The sequence below is a fragment of the Mustela nivalis genome (genome assembly GCF_964662115.1).
Source record: "Mustela nivalis genome assembly, chromosome: 8".
Lineage (NCBI taxonomy): Eukaryota > Metazoa > Chordata > Mammalia > Carnivora > Mustelidae > Mustela > Mustela nivalis.
This window is the reverse complement of record NC_139027.1, coordinates 12,482,298-12,498,844: the sequence shown is the minus strand read 5'-3', so window position 1 is coordinate 12,498,844 and position 16,547 is coordinate 12,482,298. Positions and strand designations below refer to the sequence as shown.

General features: G+C 38.3%; 1 protein-coding gene across 3 annotated transcripts in view; it reads left to right on the top strand.

Moving 5' to 3' along the window:
- Positions 1-16,547, top strand: part of SMC6 (structural maintenance of chromosomes 6) — a 76,008-nt gene that overhangs the window by 11,085 nt on the left and 48,376 nt on the right. For 2 of the 3 annotated variants that reach the window (XM_082745785.1, XM_082745786.1), the window contains exons 4-8: positions 1,405-1,510; positions 9,202-9,338; positions 9,951-10,012; positions 13,701-13,781; positions 15,239-15,340. In XM_082745785.1, the coding sequence (XP_082601911.1) occupies positions 1,405-1,510; positions 9,202-9,338; positions 9,951-10,012; positions 13,701-13,781; positions 15,239-15,340 (488 nt within the window). The remainder of the gene's footprint in view (positions 1-1,404; positions 1,511-9,201; positions 9,339-9,950; positions 10,013-13,700; positions 13,782-15,238; positions 15,341-16,547) is intronic. The other variant, XM_082745787.1, reaches the window with a different exon arrangement.

Sequence of the window (16,547 nt, the reverse complement as noted above, 5' to 3'; positions counted from 1 at the left end):
GGATGACATGGTCAAGATTTGTGAAACAAAGTGGCCACGTTGTGGAGAATGGATTAGAAGGGGAGAGACACAGCGGTTAAAAAGACCTGTTAGGCAGCTTTTGTGATGGACCAGCCAGGCCTGAGCTGTTGACAACTTAATTGAGCCATACACGGAGAGGAGGCTTGTCAGAGCCTGCAGCTGGTGGTGTGCTAGAAGGGACCTTAGGCGAGTGCAGCTCTGAATTCTGTTGAGTGTTTAGTAGGTGTTCTTTGTTTCTCCTGTGCTATATTTGGTCAAGAGGAAAATGTTCTAAGAAGGAGAGAGTGGACAGAGGGATCCAGTGCTACTGGGAGGTCCCACAGGATAAGAAATAAGGAAAGGCTGATAGGTTCTGCAATTAGGTCTTTTCTTTGTTTTTGTTTTTAATTTTGAAGCAGTGATTTTATTAAGAAAACTGAGAGAAGAAGAAATAATGCAAATAGTGGAGGCATTGAATTTGGAAATGTACAAGCAGAGATTTAGGGACTCAAAAGGCATTCCAAGAACTAAATCAGGTTAACCAGTGGTATATTTGGGTTAATTTGGGTTATATTGTGGAAAATGATGGCCTCGTAAGAGTTGATTTAATTGGTTGATTGTGGAGTTCAGAAAATGATTACATATCCTGGGTAGTTGTTTAGATTTTGAAATTTCAGCTTGTGATATTTTATATCTGTTGGCATAAGAAGAAGTGTACTTTTCAGAGAGCTAGGAGATGAATAATTTTCAAATTATGAATAATAATTGTCAAAATATTACACAGAAACATTCATCTGTATGACTGATGATTTTTTTATATTTAAGTTCATTCATTTGTTAAATAGCAGAGTGCCTATGATGGGCTGCTCTTGGAGATATTGAAGAAAACAAACAGCATTGAAGAAAACAAACAACATCCCTGTCCCTGTGGAGCTTGTTTGCATTCAAGGGTTGTTAAAAATAGTTTCTGACTTCTCTGAATTTGTGGAAAAAGTAAATTATGCCTAAATTAGAATGTAATAAAAATCAGGTGAATCAAATATACATGTGTAATTAGAAAGATAGACTCGTTTTTGATAGGCTGATGGACCAAGTTGCAACAGTGAGACTTGTAGGTTGGAAAGATAGCAACCTTTTTTTCCATTTCCCTGTTAGTGCCAAAAATTTGATTCCTGAATCATACTAATTTTTTTCTAATAGCGGCAGCTAAATATCTCATGATAGGTATAACTTTTTTAAGTTCGCTGAAAGAAAATGATAATGGAAGTGTAACAGTTCATTTCAGGGTTAGAACTAATTTACATTTTCATTCAGAAATCTTTGTACATCAAATGGGAGGAGTCAGCCTTTTTATTACTCTTTCTTTAATGAGTGTGATTTTTTTTTCAACACCTGTCTCGTTAGGTGGGAAGAGCGCAGTACTCACAGCTCTGATCGTCGGCCTTGGAGGAAAAGCTGTCGCTACTAATAGAGGCTCTTCTTTGAAAGGTTTTGTGAAAGATGGACAGAAGTAAGTGTTTGCGTTCTACATGGATTTTTCAATTCTTTAGTAAGAAGCAGCTTACTGTAGATTTGTATAAACATATTAGGAAATGGACTGATTTCCCAGAACCAGAGCAGAACAGTCCTCTTTTTCCATTCCTTTCTCTTGGTCCCTGTTGCCTGCGTGGCCTCTGTTGTCTGTTACTCTCTCCAGACAGGAAGCTTGTGTAAGGTATTTCCATGTGCCTGCCCTCTTATACTCTTGTTTCTTTTACCTTTTTGGAAGAAAGAACTAACAGTGATAAATCTGCATTATTTCTGTTTAAAGGAATATTTATAAATAATGGACTTTCCTGGCTCTTGACCCAAACTTCACTAAGTCCGTATTGGTATGATACAGGCAAAAGAGAGTCCATGACCAGCCAAGGGTCCCTGCAAAATTTCTGCCTCCAGTCCCTAAGAATTCCAAAAAAGTATTCTGCTCTCTGTCTTTGATTTTACCTCCTTTACTCAGGTGGTTTGCCAATGAGTTCGATTTGAGGACCACATCCACACATCTCTTTGTGGTCCATCTTGACCCTTGGAGAACGGTCATGTAACTACTCTTATTGGCTCTCTGCTTACATTTCTTTCTTTCTTTCTTTCTTTAAAGATTTTATTTATTTATTTATTTGAATGAGAGAGTACAAGGGTGGGGGGAGTAGAGGGATAAACCTGACTCCAAGTGAGCACGGAGCGCGGTGTGGGGCTCAATCCCACAGACCTGAAATTATGAGCCGAGCTGAAATCAAGAGACGCTTAACCGACTGAGCCACCCAGGTGACCCATTTGTAATTCTTTTTTTTTTTTTTTTTTTAAGATTTTATTTATTTATTTGACAGAGAGAAATCACAAGTAGATGGAGAGGCAGGCAGAGAGAGAGAAAGGGAAACAGGCTCCCTGCTGAGCAGAGAGCCCGATGCGGGCCTCGATCCCAGGACTCTGAGATAATGACCTGAGCCAAAGGCAGCGGCTTAACCCACTGAGCCACCCAGGCGCCCCTGTAATTCTTTTTGATGTAACTTGCCTTCATGTAACTTTTTCTTAATTCCCTAGTTTGCATTGTCTTAGACTTAGGTCCTTTTGCCCATTAAGACCATTCTTCAGGCTGATCTCCTTTTCTTTTTTTTTTTTTAAGATTTTATTTATTTATTTGACAGAGAGAAATCATAAGTAGATGGAGAGGCAGGCAGAGAGAGAGAGAGGGAAGCAGGCTCCCTGCTGAGCAGAGAGCCCGATGCGGGCCTCGATCCCAGGACCCTGAGATCATGACCTGAGCCGAAGGCAGTGGCTTAACCCACTGAGCCACTCAGGCACCCATGATCTCCTTTTCTTAATACAACTTCAAGTAACTCTGAAGGGATCCTTGCGTCTCCAAAAAACTGGAAGCCCAAAACTCTGTTATACTAGCTCTCAGAGTGAGGCTGCCTGCATCTCTCGTTTCTCTCTTGCATGCCCCAAGCCTAGAACCTCCGGAACTTTGACAATTAAGTGATCTTTTTTCGTATAATAGACTTTCCTTCTGCTCAGTGTCATATCCATGTCACTTCTTCAGTTTTATTACTAAATTATAGAACAGGGATGGGCTGTAAACCAGGACTGCAGTTTTCTCAGGTATCTCTCCGAAAACCATGGGCATCTTAACCCTAAGCCGGAGTTCCAAGTGGACACAGGAGAAGGGGTAAAGATACACAGAAAATAATTTCCCATGCTGTATGGCCTTGGAAACAAACTACTTGGTAACAAATAGCATATTTTCTGTCTCTCCTTATCTTATTTGGGTCCCAGCCTAGCAAGGTCTTCTCCTCTCCGTAGTCCCCAACCAAATGATATCTGATGTCAAATATAAGTTATTTCAACATTTTTAATGGTCCCAGCTCTGTTTCAATTCATTATACTTAAATATACATTTCTTCGTTGTCCAAACAATCACATGGTCTGCCTAGCCAGATAACACATTGCTCCTCCAAATAGGAATTTTGAGGGGGAAAAAAATTTTTTTTTCTGTACCACTGAATGTTTTATGTCTCGGTTAAATTTTTGTTTGTTTTTTTGTTTTTTTGTTTTTAGCCACTTGGGAAATATCTGGACCAAAACAGAAACTTCTTTCTGAGACTTGTCCTCAGAATATCACTTAAAAAAGGAAAAGTCCAGCTTACATGAATCACCAACTTTCAAGGATATAGCTGCCTGTAGATAGGAATATTAATGTATTTTAAACAGTTAATAACAGTTAAAAGCTTTTCCTGAGCTCAATCTCCTTTTTACTGACCTTGTCTGAAAAAGTAGCTTTAAAACAGCTTTTTCAAACCCATTACTATTCTTCTAGTCATCCCTTCTTCATTTAAAATGTTTCATATCTGTGAATTTCATTGTGCGCCTTGTTGGCTCAGTCAGTTGAGGGTCTGACTCTTGATTTCTGCTCGGGGATTGTGGGATCATCTCAGGGTTGTGGGATCCATCCAGCCCCATAATGGGCTCCACGCTCATTGGGGATTCTGCTTCTCCCCCCGCCCGCTTTAAACCTCACTTATGAGCGTGCATGCTCTCTCTCCCACAAATAAGTCATTTTAAAATAAATGATTAAAATATTCAGTATCTGTGAATTTCTTCTTATTTTATAGTCTCTGGTTCTGTCATCACTTTTTTACAGAATCAGCTCATGGAGCTTTTCAGTTCTAGTCTTAGTCGATTCTGTATCCAAAATCGTGGCTGTCCCACTTTGCCTGAAGAAGGTCTATTGGTTTGGCTCAGGTTCAAGAGAGTCCTTGGGACTCTCCTCCCCACTGCTCCCTACCCACCCCTGCCAAACATTACACTCCCTGTTGATAGCACCTGGGCTCTCAGTTGTTGGGGGCTTCAGCTCTCTGTAGCAATGCTTGTCCAGTGAGGTTCAGAGAACTGTGCCCTGAGGTACTTTACCTGGGAGTCGGCCCTCTGTCAGCCACCAACCCTTTACAGTGGTGCTGGGGCCTAATACAGCTCCTCCATGGAAACCTCTCTCAGTGATCCAAGGTCTCATGCCCCTTGTTATTCAGGTTCTTCTTGAACATGTTTAGTTCACGGCTTTTTCCCCTGGCCTTCCGAATACTAGCCCTGGTGGCTTTGGGATCTTCGCAGCAGTCCCATTTCTGACATCAGTTGTGCCGTTGGGAGTGGGTTATGGAGGGACAAAAACTCATACTCTCCTACTCTGCATTTCTGATTGATTCAGTCAAGGCTGCAGAACTTCCTGCAGATGAGCTAGCTACCCAGGGACAGAGCAGATGCGTCGTAGTTTTACACGGCTTGTTCCTTGTTCCTTCTTCCCGTTGGTCTGCTGGTCCAGATACCTCTGTGCAGATCGATTTTTTTCCCGAGTTGAGAAAGAAGCCACGTTCTTTCTGTGGCACTACTGGTTTGTGTTGTCATTCTGAAAGAACTCCCATGGATAGTCTCTTCACTTAAGGGTCTCCCATATTTACAGACATTGGGCTCCATGGCTCTTAATCGCAATTCAGGATGAGCTACATCAGGATGGTGAGGAGACAGCAGTTAGTGCCCAGTAAAGTTGTCCGTGTCTCTCCTTGTACAGGTGTTTTGAGCAGTTATTATGGAACTTTTCTCCTCAGCCATAGTATTTTTTGAAAAACTTGCCTTTTTTTATCCAAATTCTGTCACAACGGGATACCAGTGCCTCCAAAGTTCTAACAATACTAAAGGTATGTAAATACAAGGAGTAGCTAGGAATGAAAAGAATAAAGTAGATGTTTGCTGTCGATCAAGAGAGGTGTTTAATGATTCAGAGAGGAAATATACATAGTCACTTTATTTTTATTTAATTTTCTATTTAAGTTTAGTTTAATTAACATATAGTTTCTTAGTTTCAAAGGTAGAATTTAGTGATTCATCAGTTGCATATAATACCTAGTGCTCATTGCATTAATTGCCCTCCTTAATGTCCATCAGCCAGTCAGCCCCATCCTCTCACCCGCCTCCCCTCCAGCAACCCTCAGTTCGTCTCTGTTGTTAAGAGTCTGTTATGGTGGGATTGGGAGGGAGACAAACCATAAGTGACTCTTAATCTCACAAAACAAACTGAGGGTTGCTGGGGGGAGGGGGGCTGAGAGAAGGGGGGTAGGGTTACGGACAATGGGGAGGGTATGTGCTATGGTGAGTGCTGTGAAGTGTGTAAACCTGGCGATTCACATACCTGTACCCCGGGGGATAAAAATATATTATATAGTTTATAAAAATAAAAAAATTAAAAAAAAAAGAAATTCATGGACATTTGTAAAAAAATAATCAATGGATTATTTTAAAATTTTTAAATAAAAGTCTAATCATTGAAATAAAAAAAATAGAGTCTGTTATGGTATATCTCCCTCTCTGTTACCATTTTATTTTTCCTTCCCTTCCCCTGTGTTTATCTGTTTTGTTTCTTAAATTCCACATAGGAGTGAAATCATACAATATTTGTTTTTTTCTGATTTTTTTCACTTAGCATAACATCCTCTGGTTCTGTCCATGTCATTGCAAATGGCAAGATTTCATTCTTCTTGATGGCTGAGTAATATTCCAATGCATGTATACACCACATCTTTATCTCTTCATCTGTCCGTGGGTGTCTGGGCTCTTTCCCTATTTTGGGTAGTATGGGCATTGCTGCTGTAAACATTGGGGTGCAGGTGCCCCTTCAAATCACTGTGTTTGTAGCCTTTGGATAAATTCCTAGAGGTGCAACTGCTGGGTCATAGGGTAGCTCTATTTTCAACTTTTTGAGGAACCTCCATACTGTTTTCCAGAGTGGCTGTACCAGCTTGCATTCCCACCAACAGTGTGAGATGGTCCCCTCTTTCTCTGCATCTTCACCAACATCTGTTTTCCTGAGTTGTTAATTTTAGCCATTCTGACTGGTGTGAGGTGGTATCCCATTGTGGTTTTGATTTGTATTTCCCTGATGTCAAGTGTTACTGAGCATGTTTTCATGTGTCTGTTGGCCATTTGTATGTCTTCATACAAAGAAGAAACCAGAAACCAAACCAGTTTGGAAACCAAACCAAACTGGTTTGGTTTCTGGTTTCTTCTTTGTCTTGTGCCCATTTCTTGACTGGATTTTTTGTTTTTTGGGTGTTGAGTTTGATAAGTTCTTTGTAGATTTTGGATACCAGCCCTTTATCTGATAAGAGATTTGCAAATATGTCCTCCCATTCTGTAGGTTACCTTTTAGTTTTGTTGACTGTTTCCTTTGCTATGCAAAAGCTTTTTATCCTGATGAAGTCCCCATAGTTCATTTTTGCTTTTGTTTCTCTGTACTCACTTTATTTTTTAAATGTTTTCATGAGGTGCATTCACTTAATACTAGGTAATCATATTAGCTAGTGAAATAAAATATTTTTTCTCCTTACGTTAGGCCAGTTGCCCTTCCCCTACTATACTTCAGTTAATGGTTTTCAGCCTTGAGTATTTATTAAAACCAACTCAGGAGCTTTTAAAAATCCTATTAATTACAATTTTTCAGGAACGTATCTGTCCTAATTATGTATTTCTGATTTAAACCCCCCCCCCCAGCTTAGAGTAGTTGAGAAAAGGTGATTTATTAGAAAGATTCAGAGATATGTGTCTTAGAACCTGCAGGGAAGAAGTACAATTGGGTCTCATGAGTGACTGGAATTGAGAGAGCTCAGAACCAAGTATTACCTGCTCTGGGCCTTTCTGTTTTGTGTCTTTGCCTTTCTGTGTCTTTGTCTGTAGGCCTCTGTCTGCCACTCCCTTCTTTTAGATCCATGCTGCAGCTCCTCTGCTGTCCCACCCCGCCTCACCCCCTCACTTGATGGGCGATGCTGTGTTTTACTCCCTTCCCTACTTCTCCTTATGACAAGTGTGTGGGTTTGTAAATGTGTTTCTCTCATCTCTGGAGTATGTGTTCTCTTCCTTATAACTTATCCAGGTCTTTGTTACTCTGTGTCCTCATGTGTGCACTCACTGACCTCTTACTGCCCTTGTCTGTGGGGCAGTGCATGGAAGGAAGGGCCCTTACATTCTCTTTGTCTCGGATTCAGTGCCAATGTCTGTGGGTGTGTCTGTCTGTCTTGGTGGTTTCCCAGGTTTCTCCATTGTATGCTTTTGCTGCTGTCCTCTGGTCAGGGGGTAATGTCGCAAACTGGTTTCTCTGGTCCTCAGAGGCCTCAAGGAATCACCAGCTCTTGACTTGGTTGTGCCTTCATTTGGGTTTGTTGATAAAACTTTTCACTATGAAGTAATCTAGATTTATGGAAGTGTTGCAAAGATTGTATAGTTTCCTGTATGACCTTCATCTAATTTTTCTTAATATTGACAGCTTAAGTAACAAAGTTACTTTTACCAAAGCTATGTGGTTCACCTTGGTATTACTGAGGAACCTATAGACCTTATTTGAGGTTTACCAGTTCTTCTTAATTTGAATTCTTAAAGAGAATCTGTTTCAGTTTGTGTCAGATTTCTGTATTTAGTTCAGTCCCTGGGAGACAGGGTGAGGACTCATGTCTGCTGAGCCCTGTCTTTCTGCTTGAGCACTCCCGGAGAAGAGGGTGAGAAGATGAAACCTTTGAGTGTGCCTACTGTAATTTAACCAGCTTATAGTAAAGTTTATTTTCAGTATGTTTTTCTGCAGTTCCTACAAATGGGAGCACTTTGGGAATATGATTACAAATTCATGAAAACAAATACTATTAAAGATTTTATTTAATTACCAGTTGAAGTAGTTTCACATTAAGGGACTTTAGGATTTTGACAGATGTTCGTATGAGCAAGGAAAAAAAGAATTGTCTGCTTTTATGTTTAAGGAAGTTTTAATATATTTAGTAATGTACTGCATTAACATTGTCTTTCTACTAATCTTACTTTAACAAAAGTGGAAAAATAAAGATTGATATTTTTTCCCATAATGTATTAAAATATGTACTTCTTTAAAACTTCAAAAATAATTTTTCTGTAATCTGATAAAACTTCAATCATTTGTTTCTTGATACCAACATCATTTTTTTTTTCATTTTTTTTTATTGCCAAGTATTTGAAAGAATAAAGTTGCTTTCTTGGATGCTGATGCTCTTAGAAAATATTATTATTTCACCATAATTGTTACTTAATCATTCTTAAAGGTCTGCTGTCAGTGTAATGCTTTGTTATGTAATTTAGAGTAGTCAGGCATTATAGTAATACTCATTGCCCATAGGAACATGTATAACTTATCTACATGACTTGAAACAAACTTAAATGGTTTTAGGGCACCTGGGTGGCTCAGTCGGTTAAGTGTCTGACTTCAGCTGAGCGTCCTGGAATTGAGCCCCACATGGGGCCCTCTGCTCAGTAGGTAGTCTCTTGTCCCTCCCCTTCTCTCTGCTCCTTCCCCCACTCGTGCTCTCTCTTATTCTCTCAAATAAATAAATAGAATATTTTAAAAAGTGGTTTTTATGTGAATGTGGTATTTCTATTATAGATAAGGTAGTCAATGTTTTTGTGCCTTATTCTCAACTTCACTTTTTTGTTAGGTGTAGTATCTTCAACGTTGTTCTGTATAGCTTGTCAGCCATCAATTGCTTGTGTAAAGCTACTTCACAAATGAATTGGGCAAAATACTTTGGAGGTTTTGAAAATTATAGTAACCTAGTATTGAAATTGTACTGTGCCTTCATGTGACTTAGCTTAACCTTCTTGCTTCAGCTCAGCTGATATCTCAATAACATTACGGAACAGAGGAGATGATGCCTATAGAGCAAATGTGTACGGCAACTCTATAGTCGTGCAGCAGCACATCAGCATGGATGGAAGTCGGTCTTATAAACTAAAAAGTGAAACAGGTTTGTTATGAGTGTCTTTCCATTTCATATAACATGCAAGTAAATATTCAGCTAGAGCAAAGTGATTGCTCAGGTATTCATTGAAAGGGAATTTCCTCCCAAACTCTTGAAACCTCTCTCTCGTCATGTGATCGGTCGGCTGCATGTATGACATACACGGGATGCTGTACGGACACGCACCCACAGGTGTTTGACCCCAGGACACGTACGGCAGGACCACGGTTATCAGAGCCTGGGTCTCCTTGAAACGAGCTGCGCTGCTTTGTTCTCACCTGCGGGCCTCCTTCCACCCCCGTAGTTTTTATCACACATGGAAAGGGGGTTTAGTCAAGGGTGGAAAAGGACAGGAAGGAAGAAGCGAAGCCATAGATGAGAAGAAAAAGCAAGTGTTTCGCTGCAGGGAAAAGAGGAGCACTGTCCCTGTGTCTGCTGCTTCCTCTGCCGTGTGCCTGGCTCGGAACACAGGCCGCCTGCGGCTCTCTCCCATGTGTGCCTGTTCTTAAGGACATAATAAAGTAGTTAGTATTTGTATTTGCAAATGAGTGCTTATTTTTTTCTCTGTATTTTTACCCTAGAAACAGTCTGGTCATTTTATGTATTTCTCTTAACCAGGTACCGTGGTTTCTACTAGAAAAGAAGAGCTGATTGCGATTCTTGATCATTTTAACATACAGGTAATTGCTAAATTTTCATTTAAGAGTAACTGGTCACTCTCATGTGATTTCATTCGTAGTGTCGAAAGAATTAAAATGGGCTCCTGTGAGTAAACTGACTGTAGGACAAACATGTACAACTATTGTTAGCAACGTTGCTTAAAATTTACTAATTCAGCAGGAATTTTCAGTGCCTAATAGAACACCTGTGATTTGAAAGAGGAGTCAAGAACATCTAGTCTATACTGGTACAGGCTAAAATAGATGTTAATAAAGGCTATAAAGTTTCTTTGCTTTCTGCGATCCTAGTCAGAATAGCATCATAGTTTTCTAAATGCAGTGCTAAATTTTTGTAGATAAAAAGTTTATTCTAGAAACGTAAAGCCTTCTTTATGTATAGTTTTGGAGTTCCTGATCATACCTAAGGAGATCAGGCTCCAGTCCTTTCTGCTAAGATACTTCGAATAATTAGAAGTAGAGCATGTAGTCTTATTAGTGCTGGAATTGTCTTTGGAGGTCATCTAATTCACCTTTATTTTCTAGGTGATAATAGAACTAGAAAAAGTAAATTTACCCCTACAGTCGTCTAGGCATGGTTGCTGGTAGAGCCTGGCTGGGGATCTGTGCATCCTGTTCCATTCTAATATACCACCCTGCCTTAGTTACTCCAGGATGAAGAACACCAAGACGAGTCACCAAGGACAAAGAATAATTACGAATCTAGGTCTTTTTTCCAGTTTCGTTTAGAACAAAGCTATCCAGAAGATCTTTCTCTGATGGTAGAAATATTCTGTATGATGCTGCTCAGTGGGCCAGCCACTAATATATTGCTCTTGAGCACCTGAAATGTAGGACTAAGAAATCAAGTGTTTGATTTGATTTAATTAAGTGTAAAAAAAACTACATGTGGGTAGTAGCTTGTATATCAGGCAACAGAAAGTTAGAAAAATAATTATTAAAATCTAGAGAAAAGCAGATGCGTCAAATAAATTTGAGACTAGAATGCAGGACAATTTTTAAGCAGAATCAAGAAAACCAAAAGTGTATGGAATCGGGTGTTTGGGAGCATCTTGAAGGGCATCCAGTAGAGTTCTCACTGTCCATATTTACCCCCCTGTCCCTCCAGCAAGTGCTTAAGTGGATTGTGGTGGAGAAATCACTTGTGCCTGAGACTTCTGAGTCCTTCTGCGCACAGCTCCATCAGGAAGTTTTTATTATGGAAAAGTTGAATAAAGCCTGTTTCTCTAAGCTCCCACTTCCTTGGGGAATATAAAAATATGTTTATTTCTTTTGAAATATTTGAAGATTGTTATCATAACTTCTTTAGTCCTAATTTCTGGTATGCTGCATTTAACCAAAGGTTCGGGTTCATTGATCAACATATGGAAGGCCTAGAGCTACACTTACCTGTACAGTAACGACTCGCCGCATGTGGGTATTGAGCACTTGAATGTGGGTGGTCCAAACTGACATGCACTACAGTGTGAGATACCCACTAGATTTGGAATACTTAATGCAAAGGAATAATCTCATTTTTATATAGGTATATGTTAAAATGATAATATTTTAGATTAGAATTATTTTATCTGTTCTTTTTTTTTTAAGATTTTAATTTATTTATTTATTAGAGAGAACACAGAGCTAGAGAGAGAGAGAGAGAGAGAGAGAGCATGAGCAGGGAGGAAAGGCAGAGGGAGAGGGAGAAGCAGACTCCGTGCTGAGCAGGGAGCCCTATGCAGGGCTCCATCCTAGGACCCCGAGATCATGACCTAAGCCAAAGACAGATGCTTAAACTACTGTGCCCCCCAGGTATCCCAGTTTTACCCATTTCTTTTTATATTTTTAATGTAGCTACTAGAAAATTTAAAATTATCTGTGTGATTTGCATTATGTATCTATTGGACAATGATGACCTAGAATAACCCAGAGGGAGGAGGATATTTAATGTCTTTAAGTACCTAATTTTATTTGTCCTCTGCCCCCTTCTTCTTCTTCTTTTTTTTTTTTTTTTTGAAGATTTTATCTCTTTATTTGACACAGAGAGAGAGATCACAAGTAGGCAGAGAGAATGGGGGAAGCAGGCTCCTCGCTGAGCAGAAAGCTCGATCCCAGGACCCTGAGATCATGACCTGAGCTGAAGGCAGAGGCTCAATCCACTGAGCCACCCAGGTGCCCCTGTGCCTCCCCTTCTTATCCTTTCTCTGAAGTTTACCTGTTTGTGCTTGCTTTTTGCTTGCTCTAGTCTTAACAGGTAAAGCTGCAAGATTCTTACATAATCGCTAGACTATTAGGAACTAGGAACCCTATTTCAGGAACAATCAGAAAGATGTAGACAAAAGAATATAAATTTTAGTGAAGCTACTAATTCAAACTTGGTTAAAATCTCTGTTGGTAAAGCTAGTGCATTAGGTCTTATTTTTAAGAAGTCAGACGGAGTGTGAAATTAAGATACAGAGCAAAAATACGTGGCAGTCTGGTCTACCTATATAATGATAATAATAAAGTAACGTAGAGGTTTCTTTATAACTCTATAAATGTTTTTGTTATCTTAGAAGAGGACACCCAAAATTTTACTTAAAAAGTATTTGTGCTATTGAAGCGAGCACAAAATTTTATTTTAAAGGGATGATTTTTAAACCATTGTTGTGCTAACAAAGTACATTTAGCATCTTACAGATGGCAAAATGACGAAGTTTAAAATTTTTTTATTTAGGGGCACCTGGGTGGCTCAGTGGTTAAATACCTGCCTTCGGTTGGGTCGTGATTTCAAGGTACTGGGATCAAACCCCATATTGGGCTCCCTGCTCGGTAGGGAGTCTGCTTTTCCCCCCTCCCTCTGCCTCTCCTGCCCCACCCCCTGCTCATGCTCTCTGTTCCTCAAATATATAAAACCTGAAAAAATTTTTTTTTTTATTTTTACTCGTCCTACATATTCTGTAACTTGCAAATGGGATTATGTTCTAATACACAAATTACTTTCTTACTAAAACTAAAGATACCAATGAGTAATGATCTTGAATCTTTCTGAAACAAGTTTTATATATATATGTTTTAAACTTTCTCCCCTGTGCTTTGGTTGGTTACTGTACTTTACCATTATATAACTATACTTTAGCTTGTTAGTTATAGGTAGTGCAGTTCAAGCAATGGCTTATTTAAAATGATTCCTTCCCCAAAAGGTAGAAATGACTTCAGCATTTCTATTTATTTTACAATCATGAAGAAATAATAACAAGTGGAAAATCTGAAGAACTGCTGTAAGAAAAATAAACACTACTTGTCATCATAATTCTGATTAGAAATTAGTTGGACTTTCTGTATTCAGTTGGAGAAACTGACTTGCCCAGGGCTACATAGGGCCATGAAACACAAAAACCCAAGGCAGCTGAGGGCTTTACTCACTGTTGTCTGATTATTAACCAGTAGCATAGGAGTGAAATTCTATAAAACAGGTAAAAGAAATATGCCTGTGCCCTCACTGAGTGGCAGAATAATTTTGTATATGGTATTTATTTTAGTATCATGAAGTAATGAAACCTTTTCTTCACATTAAGAAGTTCTAATATTTTTTCTTTGTATATTTACCTAAATACTCTAACCTTAGCCTTCTTGATGACACCGTTGGTGAATTGTATGCTATATTTCAGTTCATTTATTTTTAAGGTGTTAAAATGAAATAATCAAAAATAACCTCTCTTGTTTGTTTCAGGTGGATAATCCAGTTTCTGTTTTAACACAAGAGATGAGCAAGCAGTTCTTGCAGTCTAAAAATGAGGGAGACAAATACAAAGTAAGGAGCTCCAAAGGAGATAGGAATTTATCAAAAAGAATACATTTATAGATAAACCATATCTACCGAACATAACTCTTGCTCACATAATAAATATTGAGTTGGGTTTTTTAAAGCCACCTATTTACAGTAATACTGTAGAACTAATTTAGGGAAGGTCTAAATATGATGGAAGTATAATTTTCTTGGTAAATTCTTGTTTTCACTTTTTGGCTTTTAATTCTGAGAGAATGGATTATTCTTTTTTAAAAGTTATTGTTATTTTTTTTTATTGTGTTATGTTAGTCACCATACAGTACATCGTTAGTTTCTGATGTAGTGTTCCATGATTCATTGTCTGCGTATAACACCCACGGCTCCATGCAATCTGTGCCCTCCTTAATACCCATCACTAGGCTCCCCAACTTTCCTGGAGACCATAATCTCTCATGATTTGTCTCCCACTCCCAATTTCTCCCCCTTCATTTTTCCCTTCCTTTTCCTAATGTCCTCCATGCTATTCCTTATGTTCCACAAATAAGTGAAACCATATGATAACTGATTTTCTCTGACTTATTTCACATGACTTCAGCATTTCTCCAGTCCCATCAGTGTTGATGCAAAAGTTGGGTATTCATCCTTTTTGTTGACTGAGTAATATTCCTTTATGTATATGGACCACATCTTCTTTATCCATTCATCTGTTGAAGGGCATCTTGGCTCTTTCCATATTTTGGCTTTTGTGGACATTGCTGCTATGAACACTGGAGTGTACATGGCCCTTCTTTTCACTACATCTGTATCTTTGGGGTAAATACCCAGTAGTGCAATTGCTGGGTTATAGGGTCTATTTTTACTTTTTTAAGGAACCTCCTCACTGTATTCCAAAGTGGCTGCAGCAACATGCATTCCCACCAACAGTGTAAGAGGCTTCCCCTTTCTCCACAATTTCTCCAACATTTCTTGCTTCTTGCCTTCTCGGTCTTTGCCAGAGAATGGATTATTTTAAAATTAATCTTTAAGGAAATTCAAGGGAATGATTGGCCATACATAATAACCTTTAAACTGTAAATTATTTAGAAAGCTTACAAAATATTTGATGATGACTATTGCTATAACTTTTGAATGGGTTTCATTATTTCCTTTTCTAAAAATTCAAGATGTACCAAGATCAAGAATAGAGATGTTTTCTTTTTATTCATATTTGTTTAAAGAATGAAAGAATCAGTGAAAATGAGTTTTCAGGATGGTATTATTCTTACACCAGAAGTGTTTTCTTAACGTGGGTTTTTAAGAGCTATTGCAAACGAATGTATAGATATGAACAGAGTATATTAAGTAAATTTTGGGTGTGAAAACTTGAGTGTGTTTTTAATATCTTTTTACATAATTGTTCAAATATTTTTGGGGACCAACAGATTTTTTTCAGTTCTGTGGAAATTTACAAACTCCTAATTGTGTTTTTCTTATTGATGCAGTTTTTTATGAAAGCAACCCAACTTGAACAGATGAAAGAAGATTATTCATATATTATGGAAACAAAAGAAAGAACAAAGGAGCAGATAAATCAAGGAGAAGAGGTTTGTAAATACTTAATGCAAATAGTTGTGAGATCAGTCAAATTTATGTAGTACTTATAAGTGGTACTGTATAATTGTATACCTGTCTGTAGGTGTGTATCTGTATAAAACTAATGACACTTTCATACACTCTATGAAATATAGGACATGTGGTTTTTATATGCAGGGCATGTATCAGTGTTTACTTTTTTGTTTTGGCATAATGGGTATGTACACGTTTTCCTCTGTTAGGCCATAAACTAGAGGACAGAGAGCAGTATTTTACAGCTTACGCCTTGATATATGATTAGTTGGTATTACAGTAAAGTATCACTAATTCCCACTATATATAATTTAAAAAACTATAATATTTCTTTTGAATGCAAAATAAGCACATGCCTCAAGTTGATAAAAAGCACAATATGCATTTGTCGTTATCTGTGGTAGATAACTCTTTCCTCACACTGGGGAAATGTTAACATTCACGAAGCACTGATGACTTGGTAGCACCTGTCACATCAGTACTCACCAGCTTGGCAGCTGTGTATACTTGTGTGAATCTGAAATTACTCAAGCCAGTGTGACTTTCTTAAATTTGGTTTTACATCTGCTATATTTTCTTCTTGTACTTTCATCAGATTCCTAAAGATCCAACCTTCTCTATGCTAATCAAGGACCTCAAAATCATAAGGCTTACATTTCAGCTTTTTATCCTGTACATTGACTCTCACCAATTATTGTGATTCTGTATCTTGTTCTTTAGTTGCCTAATCAGTTTTCTAAAATCAGGGGAGCTTTCAGCTAGTTCCTAGCTTGTTCTTTTGACACAGAATTGTGCTAATGATTGACCCAGGTCAGCTTTATTTGGTGCTGCAGTGACCCTCTTACTTTAGATTTTGAGGATTGCATATTTAAAGTTAGGTCTGTGGTTGTATGAAAACTCTTAACAGCAAGGATGGATTTATTTATTTTTATTCCTCACATTATCCCTTCAAACCCAGGATAGTGGTAGTGTGCCAGGAGGCACACTATCAACTATAAGCCACAGAATTAATACAACACAATTTCTTGGTGTATGGTGTTTTGGGGAAGAGGAAATATTTGCATATTTTAAAAAATGATAGCATATGTTTTACTTATTATTTTAAAAATAATAAATCAGGACTTTGAAAAAATATATTTGCTTCAGACAGCTGGGGGTTGAACACCCACTTTCTCTATGGTATAC